This window comes from Carlito syrichta, unplaced genomic scaffold (assembly GCF_000164805.1).
Source record: "Carlito syrichta isolate Samal-C Ts95f unplaced genomic scaffold, Tarsius_syrichta-2.0.1 Scaffold310800, whole genome shotgun sequence".
Lineage (NCBI taxonomy): Eukaryota > Metazoa > Chordata > Mammalia > Primates > Tarsiidae > Carlito > Carlito syrichta.
Window position 1 is genome coordinate 31,341 of NW_007254896.1, and position 13,842 is coordinate 45,182.

The following is a 13,842-nucleotide window of genomic DNA, read 5'->3' on the forward strand; positions in this document are numbered from 1 at the left end:
CTATATCTTAAGCTTTACCATTTTACTTGTGGCTCAGAAACTGGTTCTAACAGATATTGCTGCATTTGGTACAACAGTTTTACAAATTCATTAAGTATTTATGGAGCTTATCATGTGAAGATATAGCGCAAAGTTAGGAGGGAGTACCAAGATGAACAATGAATGAATAACAAATCTTCTAGTCCTAGAGAGATTTATAATCTAGAAGATAAGTACACGAATCACCAACCACAAGACTCAACTAGAACAAAAGTCACAGGTGGTGGGTTCTGTGAGTTCAGAACAAGGAGATTCCACAACTGGTCCCCAGAAGCAGCACTTCTTTTTTAAAGTGGTTACACAGGAGTTAGACTACAAAATATGATAAGATCTTAAGAAGAACTTTTAGGTGAAGGAATGGACTTGGTAAATGATATTTAGGAAGGACTTCTTTTTTAAAGGGAATAAGAGCATGTTTGAGTGAGTGAAGTGTATTGAGAGAAAAAATAAAGAATTCCAGACTGAGAGTTAAGATACAGTTTGTTTCAGCCACTAACAAAATATATGAGCTTAATGAGTTACTGAAGGACCCAGGTCCCAGCTTTATAAAATGAAAAGTTGAGATTTTGTAGTCTTAAAGGCGAGTGATCTTTTGGTTTTCCCTTGTTAAATAGCCAGAGTTCTTTGTGCTCTCTTGTTAGATATGAATTTCTATGGAGTGGTCAGTAGAATATTTATATTATCTGGGAATGGGAACTTCCTATCCCTTCTCCCTTCAGTTGCATTATTTGTCTTATTTTAAGGTCCTCTTTTTAAAAGCATGGACATTTTAGTTTGACTTCAGCAAAGCCATCCATAATTAAACTCCCCAGCAGACATTTTCCCCAGAGTAGACTGGCCTTCTTGCCAGTTTGTGAAGCAGTTCATTAACCAATCTCCTCCTCACCTTCTTACTAGTTCTCATGTTATGATGATCCATTCATAATACTCACCACACCCAACTGCCATACTCCAACGGACTGCAGCTCAAATTTCACCTTCTCTCAAATCTTCACTTATTTCTGCAGACCGATGATTTCTTCCATCTCTACTCAAGTGGAGAAGCAGCTTTCACTTCTAGGCAATTGAGCTGTGGGAGTTGCCATTTTTATATTCTGCTTCAGGAGCACAAGTCTCCCAGCACAAAGTCTGCACGCTCCTCAGTGTGTCGTACTCCACACTTGCTTAGTGTCAGCAGTCCCATATTTTGTTCTGGAAAATCTCTCTATAAATGCTTACTGATAAATTAGTGTATCATAGAAGCCAGATGATTTCTCCAACTTAAAGTATAAATTTAGATAAGCCAGAAGATTCTTCAACATGGCCATGTTACTGTGAAGAACTGTCAGTCAGTTTTCTAGGAACACCTTGGCATTTTTTTAATCTCTGAAGAGAAGGAAGAAAAAGAAAAGTTCAGATGTATTTCCTCAGGAAGCTCTTCCTAGTATCCTCATATTATGTGACCACTATATGAAGATGCCAAAGCACCTTCCTGGGATGAGCCCACTCTGAGAATTTAACTTCACCAAAATGAAGCAATCAACACTCAAGGACTTTCACAAACTTTCAATTAACGGGAGGCAATCTTGTCTGGTTCACTAAATAAGTTGTGAATAAGAAAAAGCAAAATGGTGGAATATGTTAATAAAGCATTGTGTAAAAGGATTCAAGGCACTGAATCTGGAAGTCCCAGGGCTCTTCCAGGAAGTTTGTTCTTATAGGGCTGAAAACCACAATGGCTAGAAATCCCTACAAGAGTTCTGTGCATTGGGAACAATGAAACTAAAGCCCTGAAAACATCTATTGCTGAAAGAAAACACCTCTTAAAAACAATTTAATGCGTATTTAAGAAAGGAATTAGCTTCCCTGAAGGAGGCATAATAAGGAGTGAAATTCAACCATGGAGTCTTGGCCCTAATTTATGCTAAGTGGACAATGATTGATGCCAATTTGCAGAGGAATACCTAAGAAATTACCTACCAGAGTCACACAAATATCAGAAGAATTTATCATAATTAATGGTATTGCTTTGAGAACCAAAGGAAGGGTGAGGAGTTTGCATTTCTTATAAAGTGCTGACTATATTATTTGCTTCGGGTAATAATTACAGCACCCATGCTTGCTAAATGGAATAGTTAACATGCGGTGGCTGTAAACAAGACTAGCTATAGGCAGGTTCAGTTTAATCTTCAGCCTGGATGCAACTGCCTGATTGTATAACATAAATGTGTCAGGTAGCTCAAGCCTCCTATGTTTTGGAGGACTAGAGGTTAGTAGGAGCAAGATAGTGCAAATTCCTAATGCTATACCATATCATGCATTGAGGGCTGTACTAAAGAGACATTTTGAATATTAGAATAAATTGAGAGTCCACTTGCTTTGGATTTCTATAAAATCTATCATTCAGGACCTCGGTCTGGGGAGGTGTACGCATTTCTCTCAATGAGAGAAGGCCACTGGAATATTTTTATTTTTGTGTGTCATCTGAGATACTTTACACCCTATCTCTTATTTATCCCTAATCCATCATCCTATGATGATAGATTTATTATTTCCTTTTTATAAAAAAAGAACTGAGTAGAGGGAACATTTGGTAAATTTCTACTAGGTTATGCACTTGGTAAATAGCAGAGATAGGACTAGATCCAGATTCTAGGACCCTTGTATCCTTCAGTTCTAGAGAGATCAGCCAACTGCTCAGGACAGAACTACTGTTTTCTTATTCTTGGGCCACCTATTGGTGGCGATATTTCTGCTCTTATTTTTGAACTATGACAGAGGTTTATGGAAGTCATGCCTATGCTATATGACTCATTGCCCTTATTTGTTCAATGTGAAAACACCCTTATTCCAAATATAAATTCAACAGGACAATTTGGCCAGAGCATTGTAGTTAGTTTAATACACATAGTGCTATGCATCTAATATTTGTATGATATACAATATGAGTGTGTGTGTGTGTGTGTGTGTGTGTGTGTGTGTGTGTGTGTATTTCAAGAGTGGTCATGTTGCACTGATGCTTTCACACTCTCTCATCTCACAGACATTTGCATAGAGATACCGAATGTCTTACAAAATGGTTATGGGTAGCAGGACATAGTTTTCTACAGCTGTGATTTTCCTAGGAATCAGGCTGGGGATCTGCACTGGTCCTCACTAACCTCACTAATCCTAATAGGTCTTTGGAAGAGGAGCTGCCAGCATAGGCTAAAGTCTACTTGGAGCTTTTCACTCCAGATGCCGAGACCTACTCACCTGAGCTACTTTTAGTTGAAATTCCCAGGTTGTTACATGGATTTAACTTTAAGAGTTCATGGAATTAGCCACAGCAACTCTAGAATGTTTTCCATACATGTCTTATGGAAGGACCACATCATATTTAGCAACATGTATCTCTCTGTGTGTGTATGTGTATGATCTCAGGGCATCTGCCACACTGGTGAGGCCCAAGATTCTTCACCACACAGCTAATTCACCTTCTGAGGATGCTTCCACTTTTTGACAACTGCCAAGGCTGTGAGATCGCTTCTCTGGGCTGCCTTCAGAACACTTTGATCCTTCGTCCACCAATGGCTTGTTCTGTCTGTGTTACTTTACTGTCATAGTCATCTTTCCATTAAACTGTGAGATCCTTCAGAGTAAGAACAGACACCCTTTTATTTTGTGTATTGCCTTGCACTTGTTCTGGCACCTAGTAAATGTTCAATAAATGGCTATGGAGTGAACGGAACGGGACAAAACATTCTTGACTGGGCACCACTGGTGACAGTGCCCCAACCACCAGGGCTAACCAGCCATGACCAAGAGATATCAGTCTAATTCCCAAAAAGAGCAGGATCCAAAAGAAATACCACAGAGGTTAGAAATTTGGCATCTTGTATCAAGTTAGAATTTATTCTTCTTAATAAAAGGTTGCCTTGTGTTTCCTTTGCTAATTGTACTTTGGTTTGGAAAATGAACAGAGAAACTAAATGAGAAAATGACTTAATTTTTAAGGTTTTTGGATTTTCCCCCAAAAAACTAGAGCTGCCACTACTGTCATCCTGACTATTGTTTTGTTTCTCTTATAGATATCACGCAGCTCCTTTAATGGAGCGTATACTATATGCAGAGAGTTGATAAACCTAATGACCAGGAAAGGCACTGTTGGCTTTCTTGACTTTGGACTGACTTCCAGAGCCTAGAGCCTAAAGAAAATCAGGCAAAGTTTAAGTTTATCATCAGCAAAACTTTGCCAGGCAGTTTCCCTAAAAGTTAGGAATATATATAGATGAGAAGAATTTACATGGTTCTAGCATAAAGAAAAAACAAGTATTTACAGAGATTTGTAAAGATCAATGATTTGTTCTTTACAAATTACTTGAGTGTACACTGAATTATCACATAAACCCCAAAACTATGTACATCTATTATGCATTAAAAATAAGTTAGAAACAATGATCAAGGGAAATTGAGACCTCTATTAGAGATGACATCCCATCAGAAAGGAGTCTGATCATCCTGGGCCCCCAGAGCTTATCTGGAGAGAGTCAAAGTGTAGGCAACTCCTAAAAAAAATTGAACTTTTTGCTGTACTATTGGATGTATGGGTGTTGGAAGAAAGGAGGGGAGAGCGAAGAAATATATTTACCTTTTAATTTTGTTTCCCATGAAAAAGGATCAGAATTTGAGAAAGTTCTACAAAATATGTGACAAAGGAGTACTTAGAGTGATAATGTTAGATAAACTTTGAGCATGGTTTTATTTCCGACCCAACTACTAGTGTGTGACTTTAGGCAATTACTGATTACTCTCCAAGCCTCAGTTTCCTCCCATGTCAAATGAAAAAGCATTAACTTATGTATTGCATTGCAGTAGGAATAAATAAAACAATGTGTACAAACTCATAGCACAATACCTGTTATATAAGAGATACTCAGTCTATACTTAGTTTCTTGTACCCACATATAGTTGTGAACATACAACTTCATATCTTTTCTACCATGAATAATCTGCTTTTGTGATTGGTGTCTATATATCTATCAAACTCTACATAGAGGATCTCCATCTATACAACTTTCTTGGTCCTCAAAATCAGATTACTCTCCTTCCTCAGGTCTATATTCCAGATTTGTTATCATGTTTATATTACTATATGCAACACAATGTATTACAATTATTATATTTCTGCCTTTACTTATTATGCATTCTTTGAAACAACAGTCTCTTGTCATTTTCTTCTCTATGACCTAAGGTAAATGGTAGGGGTTAGATTACAAATACTCTGAGTCATGAGTAGGAGACAACTTGGTACTCTGATTGTTAATTCAATACAGAAAATTTTGTGAAAGTGTAATGCTTTTTGTGGGGACTGGTATGGAATATTGGAAGATACTGTGATGGTCAGGACCAAGGTCAGTCAAGTCAAATATAGCACTTCCAAAACACTGCAATTGTAGGGAACCTGTTGTACTTTCACTACTGAAGTGAGCTATTCATTCACATCAGGCCTCAGATTATTAAACCAACGACAATAAAACTTGTATGTTCTATTGATAAACAAAGAAAAATAATTAAAATATATAAAAATATGCCCTGCCCTTGAAAACTAACTTGGCAATATTTATGGGTAATTAGGCAAGCCTAAAAGAGGAATAGGAGTAGGGAATGAGTTAAGTAGTTTCCATCTGTGATTCAGGTGAAAAGGTTGTATGGAGAGAAATAGGGGATCCATCTGGGGTCCTGGGGCTTTGTATAGGAATACCATTGTTTTATGAAGAAATAAACACACCTGTGCTCTAAGCTTGCCAGCAAAGCCAATCTGTTTCACATTTTAAACTCCACTCAATTATAAAATCTATGGGTCTCCCTGGAATAGAAGTGTGTCAGGACCACATCCCCCTTCTCCAAATTAGTGTCAACAATCTAATACCATTGCCCAAGTGAATGCTTTTATTTATTTATTTTTATCAAATATGTGTGTCTGTAGAGCTTGCCAGCCTGGATAGCAGCATGAGGATCTTAGCCTGGTTTCCATCTCTTCCCATAGACTAGGTTTCCATCCCATAGACTAGGACCTAGTATCCTTAGCAATGTAAAATTGAAGCAAAACCAAAGTGAATTAATAAAAAGATCTAGAAGTTTTCAATAGTAACTGTCTTTGAAAGTTTGGAAAAACAAAGGCAGGGGAAAAAATCATCCTATGTATCTTTTCTATAAGAATGAAGCAAAAGAAGAAATTAAAAAGTCCACCATGTCATTTTTCTGAACTTTTGCCATTAAAGTATGAAAAAGTCATTGTCTGCATGTGTATGTGCCTGTGTGTGTTCATGTTGGAAGGGCAGTGGGCATGGTGGTAGTGGTCACTAAGCCCACAGTTATGTACCAATACAATGTGTTTATTCTAATACTCATTTAGCAAAAGCCCATTATTTTGAAAGTTCATTTTCAAGAATTTTTATGCAAAAATTTAATACTGACTCCTTGTTTGCTTTCTCAACATAATGTGGTTTTCTTAAGGCTGAGTCCTAGACTAGAAAATGGGACTAATATGGGACTAAGTTTCCATATAGCGTATGGACCATGATAGCTAATAATTGGGTACTGAGTAAATGAAAGATCAGGAGGGAAAGGGAGAGTAGGAAGAGGAGAGAAAGAGAAAATGAGAAAGAGAAAATGTCAATAACTATAATCTTTATTTTTAAATATATTTATTTTAAAGATGTGGGGTATAATTCAGGATTAGGCATATAAGTAGATACTGTACAGGTAAAAACTTTGGCCTCCCCTTGGTCTCCATTTTTGTCTTCTGTTAATTTTTAAAGTTTATTTGCACTCTTGGAAGCAGCTATCTGGTGGAAAATTATTACTACATGCCCCATGATCTAGGATAAGGGTTGAAAACCTACAATGCTAGTGGTGGCATTTAGACTAACTTTCGCCAATGTATAGTCTGGCATTTACTACATGCGCAGAATGTATATACAATTAAGTTTGTGAACTCGCCAACGTGCACTTATGTTGACAGCACTGTACAAACAACGTGGTAAGGTTTCATAACCTTTGTATATAGTGTCTCACAGCTGTGTTTGTGTAGACATGTGGTAGTCTCTTGCTGAGTGGTGTTCATTATTGTCGTTGCATGTTTTTGTGTGTCATTGCAAGAATATCAGAGCTTGAATTACAGCAATGAACAAACATTACATTTCTTGTTCAACTTGGCAGAAGTGGAAGTGAAATCAGGGGAAAGTTAGTTTAAGTTTATGGGGAAAATTCCATGAAGAAGGAGGCAGTGTGCAAATGGATTAAACGTTTTTTCTGAGACAAGAGAAAACGTCACTGATGAAGAGAGATCAGGATGGCTAGTAACATGCAGAACGGATGAAAATATTGCAAACATTCATCAAATTGTGCATCAAAATCATCAGTTGACTAGTAGAAGCATAGAAGACCAAATAAACATTGATGGAGAAACAGGAAAATCTTAACTGAAAATCTTGGTATGCAAAAATGGTCTCAAAGGAGCTCCTGCATCATGACAATGCACCAGCTCACACACGTCTGTGAGGGAGTTGTTAGCCAATAAGCAAATAACTGTATTGGAAAACCCTCCCTACCCACCTGATTTGGCCCCCAATGATGTTTTTCTTTACATGAAGATAAAGGAAATATTGAAAGAAAGACATTTTTATGACATTCAGAACATCAAATGTAACATAACGACAACTCTGATGGCCATTCCAGAAAATGAGTTCCAAAACTGCTTTGACGAGTGGGCTAGGTGCTAGCATGGGTGCATAGCTTCCCAGGGGGAGTACTTTGAAGATGACTGTAGTGATATTTAGCAATTCGCTATGTAGCATTTCCAAGATTCAGAATGTGAGCTATATGACCTCTCTCAATTTGAACTTCCCAAATCTCCACTGATTCATTTTGCCCAAGACTGTGTTTCACATTTGGTACCACCTCAACCCACCAGTACATATAAATATGTGTTTCTTTGCATATAAGTCATGTGCAATCTAACATGATACTTCAAAGACAATGCCCCCATTCTTTATTGTGTAAACCAAAGGGATGACTCTAGAGATGTCCATTTCAATCCAAGATGTGAAAAAGAAGCATTAAGATTTATTTGTATTTGTTTATTATATCTGAAGTTAATAATTTATTAATGAAGTAGAGTCAGAAATTGCTAGAGGTACCTGCCTATTCAGATGGTTTTTGAAATCGGAAGGTCAAGTATGAAGCAGAAGACAGCCTTTCCCCATTAGCTAAGTTGTTTTGATATTATTGTGAGCTATCCAATACAGTAATCACTATCCACATGTGGCTACTCAGACTTAAATGTAAGTGTATAGAATTAAATAACATTAAAAATTTAATTTTCAATAGCATCAGCTGTATTTCAAGTACTCAATAGTCCTGTGTGGCTAGTGCTTCATATTGGAGATAGCACAGATAAAAAACATTTTCATTATTGCATGGAGCTCTATTGGATAGTGCTGTAGGACTCACATAATTTGGAAAATTTGAAAGAAAAATAGGTTACCTTCAGGGGCCACTGTAATATTTTTATCGTCTACAACATCATTGGAAGCAAGAAACAATTGTTTTTGTATTTGTGCTAGGAGATTATTCATGCTTGAGACCTCTTATTGTGAATATGGCTTCTTTAGGACCGGTGAAAAAAATAACAGAACTATCTAATACGTGGGGTAGAAAACTGTGGCCAAATAAACTTATGCTTTTACTTTGTATTTTTTTTCAGCTCATTCTGCTATGACTTTGTTTCTATTTAAATATTTGCAGTGTTGGTTCCTAGGCCTGAAATTCCATAGAATGTAGAGCTGATTTTACATTCCCTTGTCTACCATAGTAAGTGCAGAAATGGCAGGCCAGTAGCACGTACTGGGGTAAATGGGACTTAGATTATAAATTGCAATTTATTTTTTGTATGGGTAAAACTCTGATGGGCATCATGTGGTCCAAATGTGTATACAATTTATAGAAACAGGACATCTGAAAAATATTTTATCTGTATAGTCGCTCATGAGGAGCCATGAGTTGTCCTTTTCTTTCTTATTTCTTTCTCCCTTTCAACATTTCTAGTTTCCTCCCCGAACCCCTAAGCACATATTTGTTGAGTGTCCATTAGATTCTGAGAAGAGATCAAAGAATATGAGAGATACAGTTTCTATTCTCATGGAGCTTATAGTCAAAGAAATAGACAACAAAATTACCTGCAAAATTAATTTTTGAAAAACATTCTAATAAGTGTAATAGAGGAAGAATGCAAGATGATAAACAGACAAAAAGGTCTAATAACAGGGAGACTCGACCCTTCCTGGAAGGTAAGAGATGGAAGAATAATAAATACTGATAGGAGGATCTGCTGTTTGCCCTTTATTAATTAGTGAGCCTTTTTTTCTTCCCCTGTGACAGGCCAAATGAAGTGTTGTGCAAACATATAGCATAGTTGATGTTTCCTTCTTGATGTCTAAGCCCCTCTGAACCTCCTGGCCCAAATTTCAAGGCTGGTTTCGTGAAGCTGTTCTCAGAACAAGAGTGAAGAATTACTGCAGGTGAGAAGATTGGGAGACAGTTGGGAATGGATGAGGAGTGTGAAGGGGCTACTGTGAACAATTTTCTATAACACAAAAATAAATTTGTTCTACCAATCGCTCAGGAGGGGAAAGACGAAGGCACACACATATTTATTTGTGGGTATCTACGTTTTCTTGGCAACTTTGTTACTCTGAATTCATCAATGTCAACTCATTGATCCCAATTTAACTTGTTGGCCCTATCTACTGGATTAAAATTTTTTTCCTAAATTATATTGGATCTTATGATAAAATATATTCAGCTGTCCCTATTGCCGTGGGCTTTTCCTGGCTTGTATGGTTACATTATGAGCCGTGCCTTTGTCTCTATTCATCTCTTTTGTCTTTCTCTATTATTGCTCTTTTTATCACAGCTTCTTCATTTTCCACCTCCATTCTCCTCAGATTCAGACTGATGATAGGGAATGTGCTGTTAGTTGCTGATGTGATGAAATTCGGAGTGATTGCTTATTAAAAAATTCAGGGCATTTCTTTGATGACATTGGGTTTAAGAAATATGATAATTGTTAAAATATACATAACATCTTTCTCTGATTGTGTGTGTGTGTGTGTATGTGGGTGTATGTGTGCATATGGCTGGTCTTTTCTCAAATGTGCTCATGCAGTGTCATTTTTGGAATGCGGTTGTCTCCTCAAAGTGGCTATCAAGGGAATTAGAACTCAAATTAAGGATTATTAAAAAGACATTCACACTGAAATATGTTATTACTGCAAAAGCTGTTCTTGCATTAGCAAAATGAAGTTAGCGGAACAACTGGCATTTACAGCTGAGGCTCTAAATCAAAATTCTGCAAAGCAGTCCTGTTTTTCCACTCCAATAGCATTCTTCCTTCCTCTACAATTCTGTCGCTGTGAACTTTGCCAAGTACCTTACTTTATAGAAAACCAGGAGGGCTCAGAAACCAGTAAATGTCGGCTACTACTTCCTACATTTTCCCCCAACACTGGTTTTTCTTGAGGGAAGAGGGTCTTGAATCTTTGGATGCTGGATCTGGGAACCTAGCACTATTTGATATTCACTTTGCTATATGTTGGAGCTATGAGATGAAAGAGACACATGCCTAATCCTCACAAGCAAAAGTTTTACAACTTTTCTTAAATCCAGCCTTTTTCTTGTAATTTCTATCTCACTTGCGGGTTCAGATACTACTGGGTCAATCTACTGGAAACATAGGCCTGATCCTGCTTCTTCCCTTTATTTACCTCCCCTTGCAATATTGCCAATTGCCCAGGCACATCAAAACACCTTTTTGCTAGGCCCCTCAATATTTCTTCAATCTGCTCCTCCTCTACAGTTTGCCTTTGTCATCCTTGATCTATTTTACATCATCGTTATTTTTTGCCCATATTATTGCAATGATGCCTTAAATGGTTTCACTGTCATCAGCTTAATCCTCCCCACTCTGCTTCTACTCTTCCCAAAGAATCCATCCACCACAACTCAGAAGTAAGATGCAAATTTGATCACATTATGACTTTTACCAAAAGTCCATCAATAGTTACAGTGGGCATAAGATTGTATTTTAATATCTTAACTGCATTATGACCTTTCTTACTTTCTAAGCTTCATCTGATTCTATGTTACCTCTGAATTATATACAGTTTTCTTTGGAATATTCCACCACAACATGATTCTGTTCCCCTCTTGCACATACTCACAAACACACGACTTCTCTGAAATTCAAGAATTGTTACCTGAGGAAAGTTTTCACTAAGCACCAGATTTCCAGGTTGAGTTGCAAAACATTTGTCTATGCCCTCAGAAAACTACATACATACTCATAACACTTAAAATCCCCACGTTGTCCTTTGTATATGGCTTTATTGAGATACATATCATATGATTTATCCATTTAAATTAATTGTACATAAGCCGGGCTTGGTGGCTCAGCCTGTAATCCCGCGCCTTTGGGAGGCTGAGGTGAGTGGGTTGCCTGAGCCCGTGAGTTCGAGACCCGCCTGGGCAGCGAGACCTCATCTCTACAAGAAATAAAAAAATCAGCTGGGCATGGTAGCGCATGCCTATAATTCTGGCTACTTGGAAGGCTGAGGTGAAAGGATCGCCGGAGCCCAGCAGGTCTAGGCTGCGGTGGCCGGGAGTGGCCACTGCACTCCAGTCTGGGCAACAGAGTGAGACTCCAACTCAAAAAAAATAAAAAATAAAAAATAAAAAAAATTAATTAATTAATTAATTGTACAAATTAAGTGAAGTACAATTCAGTGATTTTTAGCATTTAGAGTAAGTTGTGCAATCATTACCACAGTCAATTTTAGAACATTTTGATTAGCCCCAAATGATACCTCCAACCCCATTAGAAGTCACTTATCCAAATCCTCCAACTCTACTTCTATATCTTGTCTCAATAGATTTGCCTATATTTGCTTATTTTCATATAAACAGAATTATCCAATATATGGTCAGTCTTTGGTTACTGACTCTTTTTAGCATGAGGTTTTCAAGTTTTATCTATGTTCTAGCGTATGTCATTTCTTTTAATTACTTTTAGATTTAAATTTTACACTGTATGAATATGCCATATTTGATCTATCCATTTATCAGTTAACAGTTATTTAGATTCTTTTCACTTTTTGGTGATTAGGAATAACGCTTTTATAAATAGTGATAGGTAGGTTTATCCTCGATACTAGGTGATTATTAGATGCATGATTAGCAAATATTTTCTCTCATTCTGTAGGTTTTTCCACTTTTTGATAGTACTCTTTGAAAGTTATTTTTATTTTATTTTTATTCTGCGGTGCTGGTATTTAGAGCGCAGCGGCTGAGGGGCCAGGTCGCCTTCGTTGCAGCCGCTCCGCTCTTCTTTGCGCCCGCCCGCCCGCTGCGACCAACCAGTCCTCGCCCCGCTTCGGCCCGCAGAGCTCGCCCCTTCCCCACCCGCAGACATGTCTGAGAGCAAGAGCAGTCCCGAGTATGCTTCGTTTTTCGCCGTCATGGGCGCCTCCCCCACCATGGTCTTCAGTGCCCTGGGTGCCGCCTATGGCACAGCCAAGAGCAGCACCGGCATCGCCGCTATGTCCGTCATGCGGCCGGAGCTGATCATAAAGCCCATCATCCCAGAAGTCATGGCTGATATCATCGCCATCTATGGCCTGGTGGTGGCAGTCCTTATCGCCAACTCCCTGAACGACGGCATCAACCTCTACAGGAGTTTCCACCAGCTGGGCGCTGGCCTGAGTGTGGACCTGAGTGGCCTGGCAGCGGGCTTTGCCATCGGCATTGTGGGGGACACCGGCGTGCGGGGCACCGCCCAGCAGCCCCGACTATTACGGGCATGATCCTGATCCTCATTTTCGCCGAGGTGCTTGGCCTCTATGGTCTCATCGTGGCCCTCGTCCTCTCCACAAAGTAACCCCTTTCAAGCTCACCAGCCACAGAATATGATGTAAAGACCACCCCCTCCTCATTCCAGAACGAACAGCCTAACACACGCACGGGGCAACTGCCCTCAGTAGTTGGTCTTGTAAGTGCGCAGTGTCCTAGTGCCCATTGTCTGTTGCCCTGGCCTTGCCCCTACCTGCCCCGTGCCGTGGACATCCGGGCCCACTTATCACCATCCAGGCCCTGCCTCGTGAGGACGCAGGCCTCCAGCCATCCCCACCCACCTGCCCTAGAGTGCTCTGTGTATAAGGATGAATTAGAGTTGTCATTTTTCTCTTCACTGGATGTTTATTTATAAAGATTTGATCTGTTCATACTTCTGTGGAGCAGCCCTTGTCTCCCAACTATATAGTAATCTTTAGGTAGAGTGTCACTTTGTGGGGTCCCGTTACTGAGACTTCCTTGGATGGAACCACCCTGTCCAGCTGGGCTGCCAGGCCACGAGTCGGAGCTGTTTCCAATTAAGTTCTCGGATGTTAAAAAAAAAAAAAGAAAGAAAGTTATTTTTCAACTATGATAAACTCCAATTTATCTAATTGAACTTTTATGCTTGTGCTTTTGGTGTTGAAGAAACCATTGATAGTCTAATCCAAGGTTACAAAGATTTACTTAAACATTTATTTTAAAAGTTTTATAATTTTCTTTCTTACACATAGGACTTTGATCCATTGAGTTAATTTGTGTGTGTATGTGTGTGTGTGTGTGTGTGTGTGTGTGTGAGATATAAGGCAGAAATCTAACTTTATTGTTTTACATGTGAGTAATCAATTGCCTGGCATCATTGATCAAAAATGTAATTCCCCTCACCCTATTGAATTG

At 38.7% G+C, this 13,842-nt stretch overlaps 1 protein-coding gene across 1 annotated transcript; it reads left to right on the top strand.

Moving 5' to 3' along the window:
* The first annotated feature begins 12,450 nt into the window (after positions 1 to 12,450).
* On the top strand, positions 12,451 to 13,251 carry LOC103270920 (V-type proton ATPase 16 kDa proteolipid subunit-like). The gene has a single exon (XM_021717747.1). The coding sequence runs from the start codon at positions 12,528 to 12,530 to the stop codon at positions 12,918 to 12,920; it is 393 nt and encodes a 130-aa protein (XP_021573422.1). The 5' UTR covers positions 12,451 to 12,527; the 3' UTR covers positions 12,921 to 13,251.
* Positions 13,252 to 13,842: the final 591 nt, after the last annotated feature.

What these genes read in the sequence shown, in the direction of transcription:
- LOC103270920 (XM_021717747.1), top strand. Translation starts at nt 12,528, where the DNA reads ATGTCTGAGAGCAAGAGCAGTCCCGAGTATGCTTCGTTTTTCGCCGTC.